Source organism: Mus caroli, unplaced genomic scaffold (genome assembly GCF_978045245.1).
Source record: "Mus caroli unplaced genomic scaffold, Mus_caroli_1 scaffold_3, whole genome shotgun sequence".
Taxonomy (NCBI): domain Eukaryota; kingdom Metazoa; phylum Chordata; class Mammalia; order Rodentia; family Muridae; genus Mus; species Mus caroli.
Window position 1 is genome coordinate 33,338,715 of NW_028227258.1, and position 27,873 is coordinate 33,366,587.

General features: G+C 39.4%; 1 protein-coding gene across 18 annotated transcripts in view; it reads right to left on the minus strand.

The window, feature by feature from the left end:
• Camk2d (calcium/calmodulin dependent protein kinase II delta) overlaps nucleotides 1–27,873 on the minus strand; it is a 256,504-nt gene that overhangs the window by 68,810 nt on the left and 159,821 nt on the right. For 14 of the 18 annotated variants that reach the window (XM_029475202.2, XM_029475203.2, XM_029475204.2 and 11 more), the window contains exons 5-7: nucleotides 13,362–13,427; nucleotides 10,062–10,134; nucleotides 356–458 (exon numbers count right to left, since the gene is read on the minus strand). In XM_029475202.2, coding sequence (XP_029331062.1) covers nucleotides 356–458; nucleotides 10,062–10,134; nucleotides 13,362–13,427 — 242 coding nt within the window. Of the gene's footprint in view, nucleotides 1–355; nucleotides 459–9,070; nucleotides 9,144–10,061; nucleotides 10,135–13,361; nucleotides 13,434–27,873 lie in introns of those variants that run through there. The other 4 variants (XM_085835550.1, XM_021157640.3, XM_085835548.1 and 1 more) reach the window with 3 other exon arrangements.

Genomic DNA, 27,873 nt, shown 5'->3' on the forward strand with positions numbered 1-27,873 from the left:
TATCCAGGATAGAGAGTGAAAAATGAATGAAAGAAACCAAGTACATGGGATTAAAATTGAAAGTGAAATCCACTAGTGTGTGTTCCAAAGGATACATTTCAGCCCTGCTGTTCATTCTTAGAACAGAATCCATTTTACCACAAACTATTTTGCAAAGTTTGAAAGAAAGACCTTATTTTCTCATAATGTATTTTCTCATTATAGACCAATTTAAGATGGGGTCCAGTGTGTTAAAATTAGTGAAGATGCTGCTAGAGTCCCCTTCCTCTGTGGCTTGAGAATGACTGTAAGGAACCAGGAGTTCCAGGCTGAGATGGGAGAGCACCCTAGCAGGAAGGAGACTAGCCCTACTTACCAAACCATGCCTGCTGGTCGCCTTGAACTTCAATGGCTAAGCCGAAGTCTGCCAGCTTCACAGCTGCTCCTTTCGACTTGCTAGCTAAAAGCAAATTCTCAGGCTTTATTTAGAAAGGAAAGAAAGAGAGACAGGGAGAGAGGGAGAGAGGGAGAGGGAGAGGGAGGAGAGGGAGGAGAGGGAGGAGAGGGAGAGAGGGAGAGAGAGAGAGAGAGAGAGAGAGAGAGAGAGAGAGAGAGAGAGAGAGACTAAAGTGAGAATCTATTTTAAGTGACTACTTAAAATTGTCAACATTTGTACAAGATTAAACAGGGCAGGGCAGGGGGAAGGGAGAGGAGGGGGATGGGAAGCAAACACATGCACTGTTGTCTCTCCGGGAGATTTCCATTCCTAAATCCCAGGGAAAGGATGGTTAGAAAAACGGTAGAGAGCAATCATGTCTACAGGCATTAGACAAACTCATTGGGCGCTGCAAAGGCAACAGGGAAGGATGCAGTTAGTAGGGCTGCTGTCTTCACCTGCTCACATGCCTTCATGGACCACTCAAGGTGCACACTTGGCCAATGACAAGGACTGAGAAGCCAAACAGAGCACAGGCATTTTCAGCAGGCGAAAACCTGGCAAAACGATACCCAAAGTTGGACCAACCTACAGACATTTGGCAAAAGAAACTGCAAATTAAATCCCACTTGATTTTTAAAGAGTTTGGATTCAAATGTAGTGATTTTGATTCTTCAATGTTTCCAAACAATTTCTGCACAAATTTTGGAGACTGATTCTGAATTGTGTATCAAAATGGCTGTCTTTAAGAATCTGTTTGTTCTTAAAGGCAAGAAAGAGTATATTGTTTGCCAAATGTTATAGCTAACTTAAAAAAAATATATAAGCCATTTTTTACTATGTAATTTACATTCCTCTAAAGTGTGACTAAAACGTTACACAGATAATTTATTCTCCCACCTAAAATACTGTGAGTTAGACACATTTTTCTTTGGTATCGATCATTACTCAAGGACTGATAAATCAGTCTTGGAATGAGGCTGTGTCTACACCATTGCTTCCCAACCAATACTAGAACTTTGAAAATAAGCATTGAGACAGAGCCTTCAATTTCCCTGGACTTCCTCATGGAATTTATGAAACTGAGTGGGGAGATGCTTAGGGAAAGTGTACTGAGTATTATGTACAGTGAAGCCTAGCCCACCCAGACATCTGGATGAATAAGATTGGACTAGAATGCACATGGAAGACTGGTTCTAAGTCTTCCTGCTTTTGGGGGTGAGGTGGGGTGAAGAGTGAATTTGGAGCCTATGTCTCCACTCAAACAGTTGGGAAACAATGGCCCTCCCAAGCGCCAAAACGGTTCTCTGAAAATACAAAAACTTTATCAGCCAAATGATTTTGTTTCTATGTCAACAAGCAAGAAAACTAGTTTTCATCAAGTTTTGACTGCTTGTGAGATTTGTCAGTTTCGTGAGTTGTTTTGGACTTGAGTAAACACAGCCTAACCCAGTATCTATTCATTAAGCCAGCCATGCAAAAAAGCAAAACCCATAAGCAGCACTTAGAAGAAATTCAGTGAAATCTACAAAGAGCGTGAGCAAGCAAATTATAATTAAATACCAGAGCTCTTCAGGCCACTGCTGCTCACTGCCATCAGATTCACTACTATTGTCACCACTGACAATGTAAAAGGACCTTCGGAGCTTTTCCAGGCTGAAGTATGGTTCTGAACTACCTCAATACCAAACACATCATTCAACTCGGAGTTTGAGAGGAAGATGTTTCAAGAATGAAAAAGTGCTCTCTGCTGATGTAACTTTTATTATGATTTCATGTATGAAAAGGAAATCCTGGGTATTTATCCGTGTGCTAAATGTCTTTAATCTGGCTTAATTTGTTCACTACTGAAATTTTAATTTCACAACTAAAATTTGTGATCAACTTGCTTTCTGTTTTCTAATTTAGTCGACATAATTTCCCATAATTCCATAAATTAGTAACTTGGACCAAGTACATTGAACTGTAGGCAAGAATTGATTCTCCTCCTTTAGAACTTTCACTTCCAAAGAACTGAGATATCAGAAATGTCTGCTATGATGCATCTAATCTAATTTGGCAACCACAGACTCATTCACAGAACGAGTTCCAATCACTTAAGAAACCATGGTCATTCTAGTGCCTTTAAGCCTAACAGCATAGAAGTTACTTGAACAAATGCCACTGCCATTAGTGAGTAATCTCTTTAAAAATTTAATGTTTGAAAATTTACTCTTACCCCTACACTGAAAAGCTTCTGGGTGGGGCTTTATGCACAAGACCCATAAAAACAAAGTCTTAGGTATTCAGAAAAAAAAAAAAAGCGATGCCTTAGAGTTGAATTATGCATGACCTTTGAATGATTGGGGCAGTATTCATAGCTAGAGATGACCAAGAAGGCTTTACTCTAGGACCTGTGAGTCATCAAAAAAAAAAAAAAAATTCATTGAGATGTGAGTTTCACTTGACACCCGTGAAGACTGTTCAGCAGCAGCTATGCACAGGAGAAGGCAGGCCTACCTCCAAGGGATAGGATAAGTTTTAACATTAATAGCATTGAGATATCACTGCATCTGGGAATATCATGTAGGCAAATATAGCATAAAGACTATGGGATGGAAGCTGAAAAGTTAGAACAGCTTTAATTTTATGAAAGGAATCTGATTTTTAATATGTCGTGGTAAGATTGCTTTAAGTGGCTAGCTTTAGTAAAACCCTAAATATATATCACATAAAATTTACTTCTGTAGAGTTTGTTTCTACTCTGTAGAAAGGCTGGTTAGAGTAAGTTTTCTATCATGGTCTGTTGGGGTGCAGAAGGCTGGCTCACTAATAATTTCTAAAGACACATTTAGTTGGGACTGGCACATATGCTTTGGATATCTACCACTCCTAACCGTCAACATAAAACTATACTGTACTATACATGTCCGTTGCTGAGTAGTTCAAACTCTGAATGCCTGTGACCAGGTCACACTAAGGCAGAACAAATCATATACTGGTGACTGCATATCTGCCTCCTTGGGAAGGCTCTCCTCCATGTGCCATTTAATACTATCCCATTGTTTTGACTTTCTAGGATGAATGTGACAGGCAGGATCAGAAGCACAGGGCAGGATCAGAAGCACAGGGTGACCATCCAGCCCTCCTGCACGGGAACACAGGCTCAGCAAGATGAAGGAATTGGGCAGAATGATGATTCAGGAAAGAAATGTGAACTCAAGGTCCATGTCCTGACTCACTCTGATTTGGATCCTGTCATTGCCTGTTGACTTCCATCATCTCTGCAATAGTGTTATGAGGCTATTGAATCCCATCTCGTGACAATATCTAGTGGTTTTGTAGGGATGATAGGTACACGGTGATTGGGTGTTACATTCCTCTGTCATCTCAATGTGTAGAACCATTTTCAATCTGGGATGTATGCTCGAAACTGAAGGAATGTTCAGATTAATGTTCCAGTGTTAGCCTACAGACTGTGCAGTGATGTCTAACAATGCAACCACTTTTTAAGGTTGGTTTTTAAATAGATTCTCCTGATATTCTCATACACAGGTTCCTTCCCCACCCCATGGCTTCTTAATGGTGCAGGATTTTCCATGACATCTGGTCTCCATGTCAACAACCATTTATAGCATATCAGCTGCAATGAACAGCAACTGTGTACAGGGTTGGTTCTGTGTTTGATATGGATTTAAAAGCAATAGCTTTCAGAATGATGTAAAGACCTTGAGACTATTAAAATATCTTAAAGGACTTAAGCAAGTTATGGAACCACCTTTAGACCTGGTGGAAACTTTGGAGTAGAAAACAAACAAACAAACAAACAAAAACCCCCAAAACCTCAAGCCCTAGTTTATAAAGGGAGATGTCCCAGAAGAGTCCAGTTCGTGTTGCTAGATTTCTTAATTTCTCCATCTTTTGGAGCACATAAGTGTGTGTGTGTGTGTGTGTGTGTGTGTGTGTGTGTGTGTGTGTGTATGTGTGTGTGTGTGTGTATACTGTGTGTGTATGCATCTGTACACATACAGGAGTATTTTGTTCTATTACTCTCCCCTTTTTGTGTTGGAGTCTATCACTAAACATGGAGCTTAGTGAGTGACTAGGTTGGCTAGGTTGGCTAGCCAGTGAGTCCCTGAGATCCTCCCGTTTCTTCCTTCTAGTGTCTGGATCATAAGAATGCTGTACCAGGCTTTTATCTGGGCCTAAGGGATCAGGAATCACAGTTTCCTTAAGCTTAGGTTTCAAGCACTTTACCCACTGAGACAATAGAGTGGTTCCTGTGGTGGCTTGAATGAGAATAGCCCCCATAGATTCATAGACTTGAATACTTAGTCACCAGGGAGTGGCACCATTTGAACCTGTTAAGAGGTGTGGCATTATTGGAGGAAATGTGTCACTAGGGGTGGGCTTTGAGGTTTCAAAAAGTCCATTCCAAACCCACAGTCTCTCTCTTCCTGCTGCCTATAGATTTGGATCCAGAACTCTCAGCTCCATGTCCAGCCCTTGTCTGCCTGAATGCCACAATGTTCCCTTCTATGACAACAATGGATTACACTTCTGTACTGTAAGCCAGCCCCAATTAAAGGCTTTCCTTTATTAGAATTGCTGTAGTCATGGTATCTCTTTACAGCAATAGACCACTGAGTAAGACAGTGCTCACATTCTGTTCTGATGGCATAAAATGGTTTGTTTTCATAAGTAGTCTATTCATATTCAGTAGGTACTTTAAGAAACTCTTGAAAGTAAAATTTTAAAGTCTTTCAAAATTCTTTTTTTTTTTTTTTAATTTTAAAATCTCAGTAATCCAAACAGAAGCTAACTATTCTCTGCTTTGGGATATTTTGATCGGTCACTTTTTCTTTTGCCAGAGAAGGTGTGAGCTAAGGTCCCAGGAATGAACTCAATGGAATTTTGCACAAGCTGAACAGCTCAAACGCCATCTTCTCTTGATCCATTTGTATACTGGTGCAGGCAGTTTTAACTTCCATTTATTTGTTTGTTTGTTTTCTAGGACTGAATTCCTGATTTCATGTACTGACATCAGGGAACTTCTGGGTGATGTATACACTTGAGTTTTCAATCAGGAAACCGCACTTCTGGTGTCATGCACCAGCAGGCAGATCCATTAGAACTCTGCATCCCATTCCTGTCTCTTACTGTATATTGTGAACATACCTTTCTGAGTTGAATGAAAGAGGCAGAGTGTAACTGGTGTGACTGTGCCCAAAACCACTGCTTCTCAACAGTCTCATATATCCTAGATATATAATAAATGACAGAATGTTCCCTAATGTATTGGGTTCTCACATGCATTCCTTCTAAGATCGCTAGAAAAATGCTAAGCAGAAATGATTGTCCTTTAAGCTCTTATCCAAAGATGGTTCTGAGTAAACAAGGACAAGCAGTTTTGTAACTACTCAAAATTTAGAATTCACAATGTAATGTGTCTACTACACACAGCTGACAAAGACTTACTGAAGGCTTTGCATTATTCCTGAACTCTGAAAACTAATTTCTGTCTACTCCAATCATAAATTTATATAAGGTAGTCATAAACATCTCTAAAATTAAAGTACCCATCTGTCTGTCTCTTATCTATCATCTATCTATCTATCTATCTATCTATCTATCTATCTATCTATCATCAATAATCCATCTATCCGTCAATCCAACCTATCTAATATCCTTCTATCTCTTCACCCATTTATCCTTCATGCATTTGTTTACTTAACCCCATGATGATTCTTGTATTCCTTGCTACTCAGAAAAGAGGCCATTACAAAAGCCGCTCTATTGAGGGATACCCAGGGCTTCACTTTTCAGCTCATAGCTTCAGTTGTGTCATGACACTTCCTACTTTCCCAACCACACTATAATCTAATCATTACTGTTAGAAACTCTGATCTTATCTAGATATCAATCAATGGCCCCACTACTGGATACATAAAATACTGTTGGACATAAAACAGATGTCCAGTGAGAACAACCGGGTGGTGACTATCTCCTCCCTCAATCTGGAGCCGGCTCCTGGTTCTTTCCCCCGGTTTGCCTGCTGTACTTTAGTGTTGGTTCTGCATGCTAATTATAATTTTGGATCTTATAGATTCTAGAGGTTGGCAGTTAACCAACTATTTGAAATGGTGAGTGTCATTGTTCTTTTAACATATAGTTATCCTTTTTTATGGATAATCTATTAAGATTGATCTTACATTATAAATGTGCTTTATATACATTTATTCTTTTGTTTGAAATTTATCTGTCTCTAAGTTGAAGAAGTATGTTCCAAGCCTTGGTTAGGTTAAGATTCTCTGCTAAGCACTGTGGAATCAGTCACATAGTTGTTGGTATAGGAGTACCTTAAAATGTACAGCACCCATAAGTACCTTTGATAGTAATAATAAACATACCCCTGCCTATGCTTTTCCCTACATGATTTAAATGAACTAAACTGCATGCATTCGGTATCTGAATTCTATGTGAACTAACATAAGAGTCAGAATAAAGAAATACAAACAGAGGGTGTAGGAACTGTGAGGGAAGCTTGCTTTGAAGCCTGGTGATGAAGGTCTTTATATTTGAGTACATTGATGAATGTGGAACTTCTAGCAGTTCACTATTGCAGAGAATGTGTTCATTTGGTTAAAAAAAAGGCACACAATGAAGTCAGAAGTCAGGGGTCTAACACACATATACACACATACAGTGCCTTCATTGTACAAGCTGTAAACTCTACTGTAAAGTCTGTTCGTACGATTAGGAAGTGCTCTACTGACAAGCACTGAGAAGCAGACTCTCTAGAGTCTGTCCAAGTCATCAGTTTGATCAAACTAGGTCGGCAGTTACAGAAATTACAGTAAGTGCTCTCAAAAGTCCATCTCCATCCTTACTGAAGATCAGAGAGATAGGAGGAGAAACCACGGTACGTGGCACACCATCTCCTTTGGTAGTGAACTTTGCCTGGATTTTTTTTTTTAATTATTGAGTATAGTAATAGTATCTTATGTCAGAAAACTGTTTCCTTCAGAGTCAATGGTCCAGGCCATTGTCATTTTTGATTTTCAACTTCCAGTTTTTGAAGGGCTTAGCTAAGTCTATACACGTAACAGCAAACCCATGTCCTGAACCCATTAACATACGCCATAAAATTACGGGAAGAGGTTTCTCACTTTTTATGTCTGGCTTCAGAATACACATATGGTCACATCAATGCAATAAAATGTTTCATGTGGGTGTTAATAGTATCTGATAAAACAGTATGAATAATAAGCATATCCACGCAAGCCCACCGGATGGAGGTCCAGTGGGTAACACAAAGGCCTTCTGACTGCTCACTCGCATGGCCACTAATGAATTTTTGACCTGGTTGGCCAGGATTGAACTTCTCAAAGGCACACATTGTTTTTCTCTATCCTAATAGGTATATGTGGTAAGCGTTAGAAAGTGTGATATCCTATGCTGACTCACCCAAAGCGAACACCCTCAGCCAGAGCTTTGCTTGATACAACTCAAATCCACAAAATCAACTGAAATTAAATAAGATTCTGGGGGGAAAAAGGTCAAAGTTCTGGTAAAAATCATACCTTCACATAATAATTTTGATGCATATTTTGATGCATATTTTCATTGAATAATAAGTAAAACTACAGATTTGCCACTTACTACAGTCCCAGAAGTGTGTGCGTGTGTGTGTGTGTGTGTGTGTATGTGTGTGTGTGTGTGAGAGAGAGAGAGAGAGAGAGAGATTGAGAGAGAAAGAGAGAGGTGGGGCGTGGGGTCCAAGTCCTTCTACTGAACACTACATTGTCTCTGTATTGATGGGCACGCTGGGGTTGCAAACAAAGGACCGAAACTACAATATACTGTGTAGTACATCAGCTTCTCTCACCACACCTGATGGTTTTATTTCATTTACCATTGTAAGTTTCACTGTTCCTCAAAAATATCAAAAGTAAGCCTAAAGTTATGAGCAGACTGGAACAGAAAATTAGTGGAAGACTTCCCTAGCCTGTCTCATTCCAAATGACCTAAAGTTTTCTTGTTCTCAGTGGTAATGGGAACCGCATAAACTCTTACAAGCTAGTGGGGCCCCACTGAAAAAATATAAACCTGTGATTTATATGCTTGGTCTGATACAATCTCTTTCCTTCCTTATTTTTAAGAGACCTTAGTATTTTTATTTGTAGAAATTCAAATAAAAGAATCAAGAAGCCTACAGTCCTAGAATTCTAAAAATTAATAGGAGGGAAAAGAGTTCAGGGCTCAAAATGGCACTTAATCACTGAACCTAAGCTATGTTAATACTTTTTAAAGACTATTTATATAATGTTAGATATATAGTATAAATGTAAAATATCATGTATGATCAAAGTGTACAGAAAATCATGAATCTTAAAGTCAAGTTAAATTCCATTCCCATTCCCTGGGGTATGGAAATAAAGCACGTTACTTATTGTTAATGTTAGGAAACTATTCCTTTCTGAAAGACAGGCATTTATCAGTCTCAAGGATATGTTAGGAGATGAACGGAGGCTGTGGTAGAGGAAGCACTTGGATTCATGTATGGAACGAGTCCACATATTGCTTGAGTGTTTGCCTTTCCGGGCATAACTGCAGCTGAACAGTCATTAGAAACTGTGTGGCTCTTTCTTCATCTTCTCCAATAGCTTTACTCACCTTTAGGTCCCGATGGACTACGCCCATCTGATGGCAGTGTAGCACAGCCTCCAGGATCTGCTGAATGCAATGACTGCATGCAAACACCAGGGGGCGTGTGTTAGTTCCCAAGCTTACACTCACTGTCTGTATACCCTCAGAGAGACCGGGTTAGAGAGCAAAGCTAGCAGACAACTTGTGTTGTGGTTGACCTCCTTCAGTCATAGAAACACATTGCTCAAGGAGAGTGACTACTACCTCGGAACAGTGAGGATATTACCAGCCGAGAGCCATGATGAGAATCTATGTGGATAATATCATTTTGTTCTAGAGCTCATTTCCTGGTTATAAATTCTTCCAGAAAACGAACAGGAACACAAATGTTATCTCTGTAGTTGTGGTATGCTATCACTTTATACACATAAACTCTTTGCCAATTCTTTCCCATTTTTCAAGTATGATTCTAAAAGTCCCAATAGCACACAAGGCACCATTGGATTTAAGTGAGGACGCGTAATGAATTTTTGACAATCATGGACTTCTTGGGCTGTATGCAGTCTAGCTGGCAATCATTACCCTTTGCCTGGGGTTCGTCAGGCTCAGGTGAGCAATGTGTAGCCAGTCGTCCTGCTTCAGCAACCCATGGTCTCAGAACAGAAGTGGTGTTTAAATCTACAGGCAGACATACATCACAGACCAAGTTCATTCCAGGCCAATGCTGGACAATTCAGGAAAGCCTGCCCTCTAACCGCCTCTGGTAATTTACTGCTTGGAAACGTAGCGTGCCGTATTGATGTTGCTCTTCCCTTCCTGCTGTGATGTATATGTAGCCTGTAGATGAGCAAACTGAAAAGGCAGCATGCATTGTCGTTCATTATTCATTTCAAGATAGAGTTGGGAAAGGCATTTTGAACACCATTTGAAATACAGCCCCCCGACCTCTGCCCTTTCCCCAGAAGTATAAAACCAAAGAAACTTCTTTGATTCAGATTTATGGACTCCATATACTGACCTTCAGGTCCCTGTGAACTATGCCATTTAGGTGACAATGATTTACACTCTCTAGAATCTGTTGTATACAATGACTGCAAAGATACAAGGGCAGAATGGGAGGGAGAACATTTTAAAGGCACATAATCACATTGGATTAAAAATAAATAAATAAAATGAAGGTTCCAACAAAACAAAACAAACGAACAAAATTGTATTTATCCACACTTTTCTTAGCTTTACACCAGCATTTAAATAACGTTGAATAAAGCTAATTCTGATTTTTACTAAAATGACATCCAACATAGAATTTGTGACATAGTCAGACAAAACAATTTAAGCTGTGCTTCCTCTTGTTGGTCTACGGATAAAAGCAGAGGTGAGAGAAATTGAGGTTCATATTCCGAAAGGAAATTGGATGCTTTAGTTCCCAAAATGGTCTGGAAAGATTATCTAGAGATGCCCAATTTCCGTGTGCTTGTCATACACAATCCAAACTGTTTAAGATCTGAGGTCACAAGCAAACGGGTTGAAACGAGAGGGTAGACACAGACGAAGTGGTAAGTGAAACAGGGATTTCAAAAAAAGAGGAAGGACACATGTACCAATGATTTAGAAGGGGTGCTTCCTGCTCGACACAGGGATAAGAAAATGAATGCAAGCTCCAAGAGGAGACGGGGACGAAAGTTGACCCAGGACATAAAATAAACTGCTCACTGTTAGAAGACTCTGGGGAGGGGAAGAGGAACTTACAAAGGAGTTTAAGATCCTCTGGGGAGCTGGTAACTGTGAACGCTATCTCCACCCACCCACTCTAGAGAAGGACCCTTTACTTATTGCCATGTTAACAGGCACCAAGGATGCTGCTCTTACTAGATGCTTACTGATTTCGTCAGCTGCTAATCAGATTAGAGTAAATCTTTTGCCTGGCAGCCCCAAGTCCCCAATAAGCTGCCACCTGACACACAATAACGCAGAACACACCACACTGACCCGTCTTTGTACACATTGACTGTGCAGTTCAAACCCAAGTACAAACTAAAGGGTGTCCTCTGAATCAAGGAAAAGTGGACAACCTGATAACATTATCAGCCACTTGGATGACATTCTACAGCAAATTACTGAACTGCATAAAAGCAATCACTGTCCCATTCTTAACAATACAAATATCAAAAATGCCCATGACGACTGTGATTTTTTTTTTGGCTCCAAATCGGTTGATGTGGCCACTAAAGCTGCCTCACTGGAGTGCATCAACTGCATAGTTTATTTAGTTACTACTCATTATTTTTAACTGTGTGGTTCTTTTATCTCAATGTGAATGCCACATTGTTTTTGTAATATTTCTGTTTTGTCTAACACTAAAAATTAACAAATTGGTCTATGACAAAAATTTTTAAAAAATAATTAATATTAAATTAACTATACCACTCTTTATTAGAGAGGATGGATTTCAGTCCTAAGTTCTTGAGGGCTAAAGCCAATGAAGTTTTGAAAGGTTGCGAGGAGACAGCTTCTTCATGGTCACATCTGGCAACAGAATTATTCTTGATTTCATGTGGGATGTTTATCCTAAAATTTTTCTAGAATTAGGTTCCCAGTCTGTGGGCTTTGTCTTGTTATTTAAACTTCTGGCCACCATTTAAAATCATCTCTGGTTCATTTCAACCACAAGTGTTCACACAATATGTTTATCATAACTTGAAAAGGTAAAATAGTTAAATTTCCTCTACATGTCTTTTTCCTTTTTAGATGTATTTACTTTATTTTATGTGGGTGAATGTTTTTTGGCATGTAGGTAAGTACGCATGAGTACTTGGTGCTCAGAGAAGTCAGAAGAAGGCATCCAATTCCCTGCAACTGAAGTCACAGGTGAGCCACTATGAGCTATGAGCCACTCTGTGGGTTGTGGGAAATAAACCTGGGACTTACACAAGAACAATAAGTGCTCTTAACTGTTCAACTGTCTCTCCAGCCCCAAACTTACCATCTTCATTGATATCGTCATTAAAACTATTGCCCATCCATAACAAATGGGCAATTAGCTATTTCAAACCTGCTCTAGGTCACTTTTCTGGGAACAAATGTGAGGATTTTAAAACTAAGGATTTATTCATCATAGGACAGGCTAAATAGAATTTTCTTCTAACAACAAAATGTCCATTACAGATTACAGTGTAGTCAGGTACAGTCACATGTACAGAATACCATAAACCCTAGTATTACGCCAAGAAAATGTAGTGCCATAAAACCAAGAAAAGAATAGAAGTTGAGAACTGACCTTTTGAAAAAGTAATTTCTTTATTCCTATTTTTAATTTAAGGCAGTGTTTCAACTCTATAGCACAGCCTGGAATTCTTGACCTTCTGGCCTCCATCTCTAAAGGGTTGGGTGTAGAAGCAGTGGCTACACTTAGGCGAAAGGTGAACTTTTACATATCACGTGTTACTCTTGAGGAATGTCAATATCAGCTGAGCGTTACTGGGCATCCCTAAATGGCTACAGGTTTGAGCAGCCTGGAGAGCAGCAGAGATGGGGGCAGGTGGCCAGTGATTTACTTTTCAAACATCAATTATGTTACATTGAGTTAATTGTTCCTCATTAGATTTTTCACCGTAAGTGAAAACTATAGAATACAGAAGAATTAACACCAACAAGTCTAAGTAGGTCACGGTAAGTAGATTAATACCATTTTACTCCAAAAGGATATTTGAGTAGCCTAGGAAATTTAAAATTCGATAAAATGCTAGCCCCCCTGTAAAATGTCCTTGAGCCTTTTGCTAACTAACAGAATTGGGAAGTTACTTGTGAACTCTCAGAAATAGCAAAGTAAATGCTTTTCATATCTGCCTCCCAGTGGTTAGAATGATACGTTCAAAGTGTTACATGCTAAAAGTAACACTGGAACGGGGACACTGAGGCCCTCTGATATCTGGACCTCCTTGCTGACTAGACACACATGTGCTATTGCAGTAGAACTTCCTGTCATGAGATGAAGGCTCTGCCCCACTGGTACAACAGCCATGGTGGCTACTAAGCCTTCACAACATGGCTAGCGCAAGTGGAAATCTATTAAAAGTACGACTTCAAACAGATGTATAGTTTTTCTTTCTTTTTTTTTTTTTTCTAAAAGTCTTCCTGGAGATCTTTAAAAAAGAGAAACTTCCCTGATGACTTATCATAAAGAGAAGTCCAAGGTGGTAGTGTGAGACTCTCAAAGACTGGGCCATAATATACTTAAACTGATACAACTGTCTATAGAATAAGTGTCACCAATGAGAAGGATGAGGAATCTTCATCTTGCTCAGGGCAAGCCACTTACCTGGCATCAGCTTCACTGTAATATTCTCTTGCCACTATGTCTTCAAACAGTTCGCCACCAGTCACTCTGTCAATACAAGAGGAACCCATTTAAGAACGAGAGAAAGGAATTAGGCATGAGTAAGTCTGTAGTGTTCATACAGACTTCTTTTCCTCATGCTGGTGTTCAATGATAAATTAAACACAACACAACTATTTTGAAACATGACATATAGTTTCTTAGCACTCAGATTTATATTATCAATAGATCCAGAAGTCACAAATTTTCCATATTTAATAAATATATATATTAAAATCTCCTACATAAAATGGCTTCTAAGAAAGTCATCATTTTAGTTTTATAGATATTGATTAAGGTCTGACAAAATATATGCCATTGATTAGCAACATTTTATAAACAAAGAGATATGTACATAGATGCTAAGTAGGTTAAAAGTAGCTCTGAAGTCTGTTATGTCTCTGTGTATCTCTTCAGTTTTATGTGTGTATTATTAACATGTAATATTTTCTAAAAAGTTTGGGATAATGTAACACTGATAAATAAACTCTGCTTTTCATATTATGTTAAATCAAAGTCATTTCTTGATATTGGAAATATTTATCTCCATTTAATACAACTAATAGTTATTATATTTTTGTATGTGTGCACACACATCTGCATGTTTTAGGTTAATTCTAGAAGAATTCTTGTAGGTTAAAGAGTACCCATTAAAATTGTGGGTAGCAGTCAAGGTGAGCTGCCTTCCAAAATGGTTTACTCTCAAAGTGTGAAGATGTCCAGAGGCTATATCATCCCTAGCATTTGTTATCAGTGAGTGAAAATATCTATCTAGTGAAGAAAAATGGTATCTCATATAAGTATGAATGCTTTTACTCTCGGTGAGACGGGCCTTCTATTAGTATTTATGTGTAACTCCTTCCTCCATTACACTGTGTTTGGGTTTTAAGAGAAGGTTTCAATTCTGGGGTGCCTTTTGTAACTAGCATCTGTTCACATGGTATGTCACACAGCTTCACAATTCAGGTAGACAGGTTTATTCTCGACAAAGTGGAGGCCAATAGTTACAAAGCATCTAGCACAGAATGGATGACACTCTGCCGAGCCCAGCTAGCAGCCACTGCCAGCACAGCCTTTCCCTAAAGACACTGCCAATCACAAGCCTTCAGTCTTTAGAAAGGCATCAACAGATGACATAGAGTCTTGTGGGCGATCTTAGACCATGATTATACACTTCCTTTCATTCTCTCTGTTGCCTGCCTGGCTTCCCATGTTCTGGAACATCATGATAGCACTGCATTCCCCCCAACAGCAGCACTCACACTCTAGGGATCGGAGAGTGGAATCTGCATGCTCATTGAAACACTTGGGTAAATAGCTCCCTCTTCTCTCCACTGCATTGTGAGTGCTTTCAATAAGGGTGCCACTACTTCTAATCACTAGTTTCACAGAAACATTATACTGACAACAACCATCTGAATTTATGTTTTTCCCCACTAAAAACCATAGTACATGTAATTTAATTCATTATTTTTATTTGTTATCAATAAGTGAAAATACCTATTTTTCTTTCAGATCCTATAATAATGAAATTACAATGTACTCTAGAGAAATTAATTAATCTTTCCATACTTATTCCTTCTTCTACTTAAAATATTTTTGTCCCTCTAAATGGAACAGCAACATACATGACAAATGTCTACAAAAAGAAAGACCGGAAGCTAGAGTAAAATTTGCTGTCTTAAAGGGAATCTGTTCTCATACTCGCATTATTGTTTAATAGAGAAAAAAATTAACCTATTGCATTTTTTGAAAATTTTTAGTGTGCTATGCAAAGTTTCATAATGCCATAAATTAAATAAGTTCCACGAATAAACTGTTAGATTAATTGAACAATTAGTCATTTATGATTAAAATAGTGCCAGCGTTCTACTATGATCTGAAGCATATCAATTATAGATTTGAATCATTAATTACTGTTTATAAATCTCAGAAATGTTAGGACTTACAGGGAAAAGAATAATTTGCTACTCAAAATAGGATGCTCTGTGCATAAAAATGACAGATATTTGCTGCTTGTATTATTTAAGGTGATTTTGATTCATGCTGTATTCCTCCTCAGAATTAATTATCCTTTTGTTTCTAGTTCATATGAGTTTACCTAGAAATGATTACAAGCAATTTCATCTTGAGTGAAATATTTGTAAACTTTCATGAATAATACAGCCCCAACTACAAGGTAAGGCGGTGGTGGGTGTGGTTCAAGATGGGGTTTCAGAAGGTAAGGTTCAGCCACAGTGAGTCAAAGAGCAGATTTGGAGGTGAGAATTGGCTCCCCATGTTGCAGAGCCAAAGCCAGGAGTCTTGGGCTGATGTTGGAAAGCAGAGAGCAACACCAGGGCCCAGCTACCCACAGGGAAGAGGCAATCTTGTTAAGCAGGACCAGAATCCTTCCTGCTAGTAAGAAGTTAAGCCCCCTGCATGTGTCAAGTGCAAAGCTAAAAGGTGAATCCCATGAGCTCAGCCCAACAAACCTGAAACTTAAAGCTACAAATGGGAGTTCCCGAGACACATAGACCCTCTGTTCACTGGGTTTGTTTTATCCCCATGTGTCTGGTGTTCTTTCATCTAGTGGCTACAGCAGAAGTTTGAGGCGGCAGCTGTGAATGTGACACGTTCATCTGTGCACATGGCACCCAGCATACTGCCTTCCATGCTGTTGAACAGTGAAAGCAGACATTCACTGCTACTTCCATGTGTGCAATGGATTAAAATATCTTCTCCCTTTCACACAGAGAAATCCAATGGGACCTGTGGAAGGGCATAAGGGCAGGGTCCTTTAAATGATGTCACAGAGTTCTCTCTCTCTCCCTTTCCCTGCCTATGAAGCTGTAATTTAAAAAAAAAAAAAAAAAAAGTCAACCCTGCGCAAGCTGAATGGGAGTCAGGGTCAGAGCCAGTCCAGGTTAGCCCCTGATCTAAGATTCCCTGTCTTCAGAAACATCTGAGGTAAGTGTTTGATGTTCAAGCTACTCACCTACCTGGACAGGGTGTTGACTCCATCTCTACAAATGTCAATTGTGTGATATTGTTTATACTTTTAAAAGGAAAAAAAAAAAACTAAGTAATGAAGATTAAGGCTTTTTCTAAAGAAACTCCTAAAGAAAGGCCGCTTGCTTTCTTTAGTTTGGTTCTCCTTTGTGCAGAACTTGGAGAGAATGTGTCTCTGAAAGTACACAGGATCCTCTGAGAGACTGGGCAGAGAACACTTATGGTTAAGGAGTCCACTCAATGAGCTTTCATCTTCTGACTAGGGTCTGACCGTTGGACTGTGAGACTAAGGGATGGAGACCAGTCACTGGTCAGACTAAAGTTGATGAGAGCTTATTTCATGTGTCTGTCCCCAACATGGCAAGACTGCCAGTCTGGTCTCCACACTGAGTGCCAGTGTAGCTACTATGTTCCTGTGGTTACCTGAGTGTTAATCCCACCTAATCCCAGTTACCTCAACAGTCCTCCACAGACCTCTGAGGAACCACTGAGCAAAGGAGGTAAAATGGGAAGGGACTCAATTGCAAAGGTAAGGTATAAGACAACGACTACATTGGCCTAAGAATCTTTGAGGCAGAGTGTGGAAAGGAAGGACACTTTGAATATTCAGCACTGTACATAATGCCTGGCTAGCCCTTCAAGGGAGCTTAGAAAATATTTACTCAAAGTTCCAGAATATAGAGATCAATGGGCAGAAATCAGTACCTTTTCCATGTACCCGCAATGAATCTGACAAGAAGGAAATCAGGAAAACAATCCCAGACATAGGAGCCTTACTCTCTGAAAAGATGACTCAATCAACACAGAGCAAAAACTACAAAGAACCACTCTAAACTTCCCAGCTAGAGAGACTGAAGATGTCTGTATTGAAAACGACAAAGCACTTAAGAAAGCAACTGAAGATGGAAAGACATCTCATGCTTGTGGGTTGGAGGACTTTACATTGTGAAGGCAGTTACGATATCCAACGTTACTTGTAGATAGATTAATGAAAGCCCCATCAGAATTGCAAGAAAACTCATCACAGCAAGAGATAAAACAATCCTACCACTCACGAGGAACCTCAAAAAAAGCTCAAGTACAAAACAATAAATCTGAGTGACAAAGCGATGTAGGATGTATCACAATACCCAAGTTCAAATGATACTACAAAACCATGGTAACAAAAATATCAGGATACTGGCACAAATAAAAAACATGCAGGTCAACAAAATGAGATAGAGTGCTCAGATATAAGCCCATGTATCCACAGTCTTCAAACTGCTGGTGAAAGGACTGGAACCATACATTAGAGCATAGAGAACCCTTCACTAGATTGGAAAGTTGACCTCTCTTCTCTTAAGCAGCATGAAAATCAACTCAAACAAAATGGAAAAAAGAAGACCTAATGTTAGACCCGAAACAAACTTTGAATCTAGTAGGAGAAGCCCTTTCAACTTTCAGAATCAGAGACTAAAAGCTAACACAATAATAGCAGGAACTGACAAATGGGATTGCTATCAAATTACAAAGTTTCCACACAGCAAAGGCAACAAGTGCCATAGTGAACAGGCAGCCTACCACATGGGAGAAAACTATTCGTCTGACCAGGAACCAATATGCAGAATATATAAGATTAAACACCCGAAGCACAAGTAGCACAATCAATAAATGAACAAATGAATTCAACAAGGACATCTCAAAAGAAGTGGAAGGGCCAATAAATACATTTATATATACCTTTATACATTTAAATACCTTTAGCCATGAAGGAAATGTACTTAAGGTTACACTGAGGACTGTGGAGCTGTTTCAGTGGCTCAGTTCACACAGTGTATCCTGTGGAAGCATGTGGAAAAGATTTCCACCCCAAGAATCCATTTGCATTGCCAGAGCTTGGGAGATACAGTCAGGCAAGTGAGGGATGGGCTTGAGTAGCAGTGAATTAATGAAACGGGCTCCCAGTGGGTCATGTGCATGCTGACCCAGCCCAAGAGTTCTCTGGATTTGAGAATGAAAGACCGATTTTGAAATGCCTTAACTAGCTCAATGATTGGGGACTTCTAAACCTCCGTGAGGCTAGCACACACTTTCCTTATGTATTCCCAGCTCAATGCCTTCTAAATCTCTATTTTCTCTTTGGTGCCCTTTTACATTCTAGGCAGCTGCCCCAAAGGGCTGCATTCCCTCTCCACCTACTTTGTTGGATGCTTTCTTTCCTGCAGCTCTTAAGTCTGATCCTTCTCCCTCTGAGTCATGGCGAGTCCTTCTCTCCCTTGGTCCCTTGTCCACATAATCTAAAAGTCCCACCCCATCTTTTTGCCCATCCATTGGCTGTATGGCAATTCTTTATTATCAGTGGAAGGCAGCTGGCGGCAGGAACCCTCGGGTCTGGAAGTGTGGCTTTTGGGGAATAAGACAAAGCATTAGAACCAATTCCCAACACTGGCCTATTTGCTAAGCTCTAAGCCATCTGAATTTGACTTCTATAAGCATACAGGCCTGCACTTGTATATGTGTGCACGCACACACATACACACCTACATTAAAATCCCTACTCATTCTGATCAGAATGATTGTCAACTAAAAAAATCTGTCCAGCTACTATGGAAATCAGTATGGAAGTTCTTCAGAATGTGAAAAACAGAAATACCAAATAATCTAGCTAGATCACTCTTGGATATATACACAAAGGAAAAAAAACCCACCAAGACACACCTGCATTTAATGCTACAATGCTCACATTAGAGAAGACATGGAATCAGCCTAAATGTCCATCAAGAGATGAATAACAAAGAAACACAAGGATGCATGTACACACACACACACACACAAACACACACATACTCGTAAATGTATAAACACATGATCAAGTATTATTCAGCCATTAAAAAAAAAACAGAATTATGTGATTTGAAGGAATATGGAGAGGAATGGAGATCATCTTAAGCATAAGAGGCAAGAACCAGACAAGTATTTCATGTTTTCTTTCAAAGTTCAGTCGTGACTAAGTCATGTCTGACTATAAATGCAAAAATTACTCATTCTATTCAACACAGGATACATTTTCAGATGAGAGATTGAAATGAGAAAAAACATGTTTTATGATGCTGGAAAGAAAATCAGTTGCTTATGTTTTATTTCTTAATGAATGGAACACATATCTCTTTTTAATATAAACAAACACAGTGACTCTTTGAAACTTGGCCTATTTTGTGTATTTACCAAGTCTCAAAGCTCTCAATCGGCAATTGGAATTTCCACATATATCATGTAATGTCTCTGGGCAGAGGCAGAATTAGGTCTATCAGTCTGTACTGTACCAGCTGCAGTAGCAGGTGTAGGAGTCTCAGACAAACCCCGTGGAAAGGAATTGAACATAGGTCTAGCTTCTCCAGCAATACTTTCTCCAACTAAGATCATCTATGTACATAAGCTATTTAGTAACTGATTACTTCAGTTACTAAATAAGTATTCTCTTATACCTCAGAATAGAAGATAACCAGAGGATGTCCAGGCAAGCTCCTCATCATAAATGCCATGTAGAATGATAGAAATAAAAAAGGCTACAGAGCTAGAGCTAAGAGCACCTGCCACTCTAGGAGAGGATTTGAGTTCAGTTCCCAGAGCCTATGCCAGTGAACTCATGGCCACTTATAAGTGTATCTCTGGGGGAAATCGATGTCTCCAGCCATTGAGGGCCCTTGCATTCTGCAACATGGCCACACACAGATACATACATGCATAATTAATACACTTTTGACAAAATGGTTTAAGGACTTTTTTTTTTAAACTCATCTTTGTATGGGGCAGTGTGCTGAGTCATACTAAGAATTACAGTGGACGTGACCTAAGAGACAGGCTATTAGAGTTGTATTCAAACATCTAGCTTAGTCCAGGAAAGAGGCTACAAGGTGAGGGGCTAGACTATGAGAAATTAGAATGAAGCTATACTCGTGGGCATCATTCCTCTTGAGTTTGATGAGTAGAGCAGGGATGTGAACTGGGAAGGATACTTAGTACTGCCTTCCTGCCTGATGTTACTCTAGGACTCTCCTGCCACTGCTTCCCAAGTGCTGCGATTGCAGCCATGCACACAGGCGTGCACACAGACACGAACACAGGCATGCACACAGGTGAGAACATCTATGTCCAATCCACCCTCTTTCATTTCATTCTGATTTATTTCTGATCACTTTTGCATCCTCCTTCCGTTCTAAAGCCTATACCAACTCCTTTTTTTCTTATTTCAGCTCTTTCATAAACATGTGTAAAATTACTACCAAGAGTTCACTTTCTTAAAGTTTTTCTGACTCTGGCAAATAAACAGATGAAAACTGTGACTCTTCACCACAATTAAGCATGTATGGAATATAGCAAAAGAAAAGAGAAATGTGTTAATTTTTCTATTAATAAAACTGACCGGTTTTTTTTAGCTTACTTACTATGTATCATGTGTGTGTTTCTGTGTACATGTGCATGAAGGTGTCCAAGGAGTCCAGAAGAGGCAATCAGATCCCTAGAGCTGAAGTTACATGCAGGTGTGAGCAATTTAATGTGGATATTGGGATTTGAACAACAGTCATCTGCAGGAGCAAGTGCCCATAACTGCTGAGCCAGTTTTACACTCCCAGGACTGAGTTTCTTAAATGCCACTTCATTCATTCATTCATTCATTCATTCATTCATTCATTCATTCATTCCGTCTTTCTGTCTGTCTTTCTATCTATCATCTACATATCATAAGAGAGATTTAATAAGACACGTTACAGAATGACTGATGTCGAATTAAGTGCTCAGGCAATGTTTTCCAAAGGTATATATCAATGCTTGCTTCTATGGCTGAGGTATAGCTCACTGTAGAGCACTGGCCTCTGTGCCCAAGGTCCTGGATTCCATCCAAAACATTGTGAAAATCAAAAGCAAACACAAAAGCAAACAAATAAAAGAGGAATGTTTCCTGAAGGCAAGTGATAGGCTACAGTGAAGACATTTAAAACAAATAGGATACAAATCAAAACCACACTGAGACAATAGTTAGGATGGCTATCATTAATTAAACTAGTTACAAGGCTATTGAAGATGTGAAGAAATCGACATTGTTGTACCTTATTATCGAGAATGAAAGATCATACAACCAATCTAGAAAGCAGATGTGGTAGTGATTAAAGCATTAAAAGGAAATTTACCACATGATCTAGCAAATCCACCTCCCGGTATAGACACCCAAAAGGATTGGTAGTAGGATCTCAAGGATATACATATAAACCTAATTCCATAGCAACACTAGCAATGCCAGAACAATGTAAGTCCCTCTTAGCAAACGAAGAGGCAAGCAAAATGTGTTAAATGCATACAAAGAATATTATTCAACCTTAAAAAAATTCTGACACATGCTATAATACATATAAACCCTAGAGACCTTGATAAGTGAAACAACCCTGTAAGGGAAAAAAAAAATCTCCAAATACTCTATGAGGTACTTACATGAAGTACCTGTAATAATAAAATAAAAAAGACAAAATAAATAACAGTCATTGGTTGTTTGGAGTAGAAAGTAATGGAGCTGCAGTTTCAGTTGTTAAGATGAAAAGAGTTTTGGAGATGCACCATGGAGATGCACCATGATGAAGGTCACAGAATGCCAGGTGAACCGGAGCGAGTATATGATAAATGTTATGTCACATGTATTTTACTCTAAGAAAACAAAATTGAGCGAAGACATAACCAGTGTTTGAGGACAGCATGGAGGATGGACACTGGAGTGGAAAACTACATCACACAATGCAACTGACAGTAAATAGAATTTGTCATTCCCATTTCTCTTTGTGGGTTCCCTAGGTCTTCAGAAAACTATCCATATGATAAGATTGAAGGATACCTATTAGTTACACATCAACCAGCTGTGAAAGCAGATTTTCTTTTCATTTTATCTTTCTTTTTACTCTTAGGCATTATGGTCCAGTAGAAAATGAAATTGAATGTGGATCCCCTAAGAGTTGGAGGAGGGGCCGACTCTGACTCTGTCACCTCCCTTTGCATCCCTTCTCTTTAGCTGGTTGCATTCTCTGTCTTCAGTTGGAGAAGATGCTACTAGTCCTGCTGCAACTTGATATGCCAGGGCATGCTGGTAACCCATGGCAGGGGGCTTCCCTTCTCAGAGTAAAATCAGAAGCGGGGGAGGGGGAGGGGTCTTAATTAATTAATTAATGAGGAAAAGAAAGAAAATGATATGAAATGAACATCCTGGCTTATTCTGTGGGGCCATGTGAGGTTATAATTTTACTATGCTATGCTTGACTTGCTCCTAAATTAAAAAGAGAATAGATATCAATTCTACTCATTCACAGCCACTAGGAAATGGATGTCAACTTATGTTCTAAAATGGAGGGCTATAACTCAACGGATTATGTCCTTTAAACCAGGCTGAACTAAAACCCATTTCTTAAGGTACAGAAACACCAACAGGTTAATACAAAACACCATCCATTTTAGAGTTCCACTAATAGGCCAGTGAGATGGCACAGTTGATAAAGGCACGTGCTGTCAAGTCTGATGGTCTGAGTTCAGTCACTGGAACCCACATGCTCGGAGAGGACCATCTTTCACCAGTTGTCCTCTGACTTCCACTCATGTGTCATGACATGCATGGTATAAATAAAATTTAGAAAGTAGAGTTCCATGAATAATTTAGTTCCCAGTGTCCCCAACTCACCAATATATAAGTAACCTGACACAAGAATTCCTTGATGTCCCCAAGGATGCTCACTGAAGCATCCAAAGTGTTCATTCTCTGGGAACACTGAATTTTAAAATCACTGGTGTTAGTTTAGGAGAGTTGAGTCACCAAATAATATGCATGGTACACAAGCAATGAGGACAAGAGATGAATCCCCAACACTCATGTGAGATCACAACCAAAATGGAAGAGTGGGAGAGGCTTTTCTGTGATGTATATGACATGTGTGTAGGGTGTGATCCATTCATAGACTCCTTCATGGAAATCTTAAGAATTGAATTTAGGGCTGTTATGCATTGAAAACCAGGTAGCCCATCTCATCTCCAAGTATATCAATTTTAGACAATCTTTTTGTTAACCATTTTTGACGATCTACTCAGAGACTGATTACCTCCTGGGGTCCCTGTGACTTATAACTCTATATTATCATCCTCTTAGCTCAACTTACACAAATTCTGCTGGCCACATGAACAGGGATTAATGAAACAAAAATGTAGAATATTTTGAAGGAAGACCCAGTAGCTGATAGATAAACACATGTATGTTATGAAGTAAATTTTAAAAATCACATCAATAAACACTGACAATCCATTTAGAGCACCAAGCTCCCTTTGGTCTCTTAGATATTTAGCCCCTGAAATGGAAGCTGTTCTCACACTCAAATGAGGGAGGCACTCCTGACTCGGTAAGTGATCTGGCTGAGGAGTCTGATACAGTCTCGGCTCTGACTTGGACAACAATAATTTTCCATTAAAAGTGAGAGACAATACAAGAGAGAATGGAGCTGGGGAGTTTACTCATTGGTAAAGAACTTACTGAACAAGCATGAGGACATTAGTGTGAATCCCTAGCACTCACAGGAAAAAAAAAAAGGTAAGACTGGAAGTATGCATGTGTAACCCCAGAACTGAGGGGAGGAGGCAGGGGGATGGATGGAACTTGTAGGCTGGTCAGGATAGTAAAATTAGTGAACTCCCAGATCTCGGTCCATTGAGAAGGCTTGTCTCAAGAATCAAGGTGAAGATATTGAAGAAAAATCCCAACATCAACCTTTGCCCTTCAAATATCAGCATGGGTGAGCACACACACACACACACACACACACCCCAAACACTTATCACAAAAATAAGAAGGAAGTTTCGAAGGATGAGATGATGACTTCCTAGTTTGTAACATAGATAATCTATATATTTAATGTTTATAGTAACAACTTTGTACTTTATCTACCCAAGTTGACTGTACATACAATTTAGAGTTTGCTAATCTTTATATTTTCATAATACATTGTTATATATTAGAGTCACTAATATACTCTTTACTAATATCAGCATTTTGGTAATTATGAAACACACACTCTCTTACACACACACACACACACACACACCCCACTTAAATCTTACTTGTAAAGTAATTCTAATCATATTATTGTCAAAGCTCCTAGATGGTATCTGTATATGAGTTTGGCCATGCTAATAGCTGAAGTGAGAGAATTGAATTACAAATTCTATATAAAACACAGGGAGCCTGGGAAAAATAACAAATACAAATGTTTCTTGAGGAAAATAACTTAAAGCGTAGGTCTGTTTCTGATATTAGAATCCTTATGGAAATCCAGAAATAGACATTCATCCTCTTTATGTGGAACTGCACACGAGTGTAAGTAAATGTGTCTCAAACAACACTCAGGGGCACCCGGGAACCTCCCGGGTCTCTCCCTGCTTGGAAAGCTGATGTACAAGTGATACACTCATCAGTCAGCAAGACCCCCAACTCTTGTCCTGTTTGGTCACTTACTATAGATTAGGAAGAATTCTTGTTATTCCCACCATTTTGAATATTGCACAAAGGTTTCTAGAACAGTGCACTGCCAAACTTATACTGTACAAGGGATAACCTGAAACAAAGAAAAACAAAACAAACAGCCTGGGGGGCATGTTGATAAATTCACACAGACTAAGTGAAGGCAGGAGAAACAAGGAGTTACTCCTCAGAGGGTCAGAGTCCCCTTTTCAAGGAGAAGGTGCTGTTCCAGGATGGCCCCACAGACAGAAACAGCTGGCTGTGCAGAAACAACTGGGGGAATAGGGATAAAAGGGAACAAAACAATTAGGATTGGACTCTCCAAAGTCTACTACCACAGAGTATTCTAGAAGCTACTTTCTCCCAAATGCTATCAGCTTCCCACTTTCTACCAACAATCTGTCTGGTGCAGACAGTAGCTGAGCTTCTGTAGGAAGTTCATTTTCAGCACCGTGGTTCCTTGCTGCAGACCCTCTGGGTCCCTGTGTCTGCGTGGAACGGGTCTCTTGATGCGGGTGGGCAAAGTGTGGATGAATGACAAACAGACACACACAGGAGAGATTGTGTGGAATCTGAGTGTCATTTTCGAATCGAGCATCAGACTTTTTATGCAGAGGACAATAAGGAAGTTGGGTGACATATTCGAAAGGTACAATTGAGGTAACCGGAATCTTACATAAAACAGAGGAATGCAAACACAAAAGGTCTAACAGGAACCACCTGGGATAGAATTCATTGATAACAGCTGGGATCAACAAGGGCTCCACCTAAGATTCACTAATCTTAGAAGCCAGGGTCAAGGGCTTCACACCCTTGACATAGTTCCTATTTTAGTCTCTTGTATAGTCCACCTTCCCCTTAGGCCATAGTAAATTCGTGTGTATGGGTGTAACTCTGCTATAGTTCTAAATATCTATTCTGGTTTCTCCTTTGGTCTGAAACTTCCTTCTTCCTTAGTGATGGTAAATTCCTGTGTAAGGGAGTGACTTAGCTTTTACAATCTTACTGAATTCCAAGCCCTTGATCTTGGTCAAGGACTGTTGGAACACTGGCGGAAGGCTTTAGCCATATCAGAATTCAATTTTAAAAAGCACTTATAATAGGAAAATACTGAAAGAGAGCATGTGAATCCATACACTAGACTAACTCGGGAAAGGAACGTGGGTAGGGAACGCTAGACTCCAGGAGGAGCACTTCCTTGAAACTCTTTGCCTCATGAGTGACTTTTAAGCCTCTCGGCTTGTCCAGTTGACTCGACCGGAGAGCGTAGCAGTTCCTCACTTATGTGAATAAAGAAGGCTTAAGTCGATCAAGACATTGACAGAGTTTTTTTTTTTTTTAATTAGAAGTTCAGAGACAATGCTTCCTGAAGAGTTGCCTGTGGGTCAATTTCACTTTTCAGTATCAATCAAGGAGTACTTGTTTTATTCCCAAGCTTTTGATTCAGTCAAAAACAAATTAGTGATTTAGTTACTGTTGCTAGAATTGACGTTTACACATCCCCAAGTTTTCCCTGCTGCAGCCCGAGTCTGCTGCAGTCCGTTTACAGTGTACACAATCAGAAAATGTATTTGTTCACTTCAGTGACACATGCATGTGCAAGCACACCACACACACCTCCTTAGTAAGCATAAAAAGTCATATTTTCTCTTGTATTTTATGACTTTTACTGACTATGAAAGGCTCAATGAATTTCAAACAAATAAACAAAAAGCATTGTAATAATGCTTCAGCAATTCAAATTAGTTGGAAAAGAGAAGGTTGGTCTGAATGTCTATATTTCTGAGTTATGGGTTTCCTTCTAAGAAAATGATGCATGCCTTCTTTTAAGTTAAAGGTCATAGAGAGCTTTATCATCTTTAGAAATTAAACCGTCTACCAGTGATAAATCAAGAATCAGCTGAGTAACAGCAAGCCACATGCCAATTACTGTTAAGGATTTACTTCAAGCCTTACAGACACCCGAGTAGTTACTATTACTCCCGTCTATAATGGAAAGATTTACCAAAGCCTAAATTATTGTAATTATTATCACTTTAAAATTATTAGTTTTGTTTGTTTGTTTGTTGGGAGGAAGGGAAGGGGAGAACTTATCAAGCTGGAGAGGTAGAGAGGTGAGAAAGACCTGGGAGGAGCTGAAGGAAGGAAAAATAATGACCAAAATATATTGTATACAATATTTTTCAATTAAAAATTTTATGCTCCCTCTAAGGGATTGGAAACAACTTATTCTCTTCAAATTATCAAAATTTCTCACCTGAATCTGCCATACATTTGTACATGCACGTGGAGGCCAGAGGTTGGCACAGCATGTCTTTTTCAACCACTCTCCACATTTCTTTCAGAGACAGGTAGGTCTGTTGCTGAAGCCAGAGTTCACCTCTCCCGCTAGAGCGGATGGATCCAGACCATGGCGATGATCCTCCTGTCTGTCTGCCCATGCTGGGCTCATACACATCACCTACTGTACCCAGCTTTCCACACTCACTGTACTAATGGGACTGTCTTGCCAGCCCTCTCCCCCACCCATATGTTCTTATACACCAACAAAAGAACTAACCCATTTTATACTCAATTGCTCCTTACTAAAATCTACATGACTGCACACTCCTCTCAGTTTTTATAATTATAACAGACCAATAACTGGAAATGTCCCTGATTTTAAATGAATTTGCCTATAAGTTGTATTCTTGTGTGTCAAAATGCTTGCCAGTTATGCACAAGCCTCTCTGTTAGGAAATAAACTTTTTACAAACCAGACTGTGTTCTTAACTTAATACTATAATTTCTTAATCCACTGAGCATAGAATTGGTGGTTTTGACACTACTCAACAGTAAGCAAATCTAACCTTCCGTGAAGAGTTTTAAGAGGCGATGCATTCAGACTCACATGGTGACTGTAGTATTTTCGGCATCCTTACTGACAGCAGCTAATCCCTGGAGGGT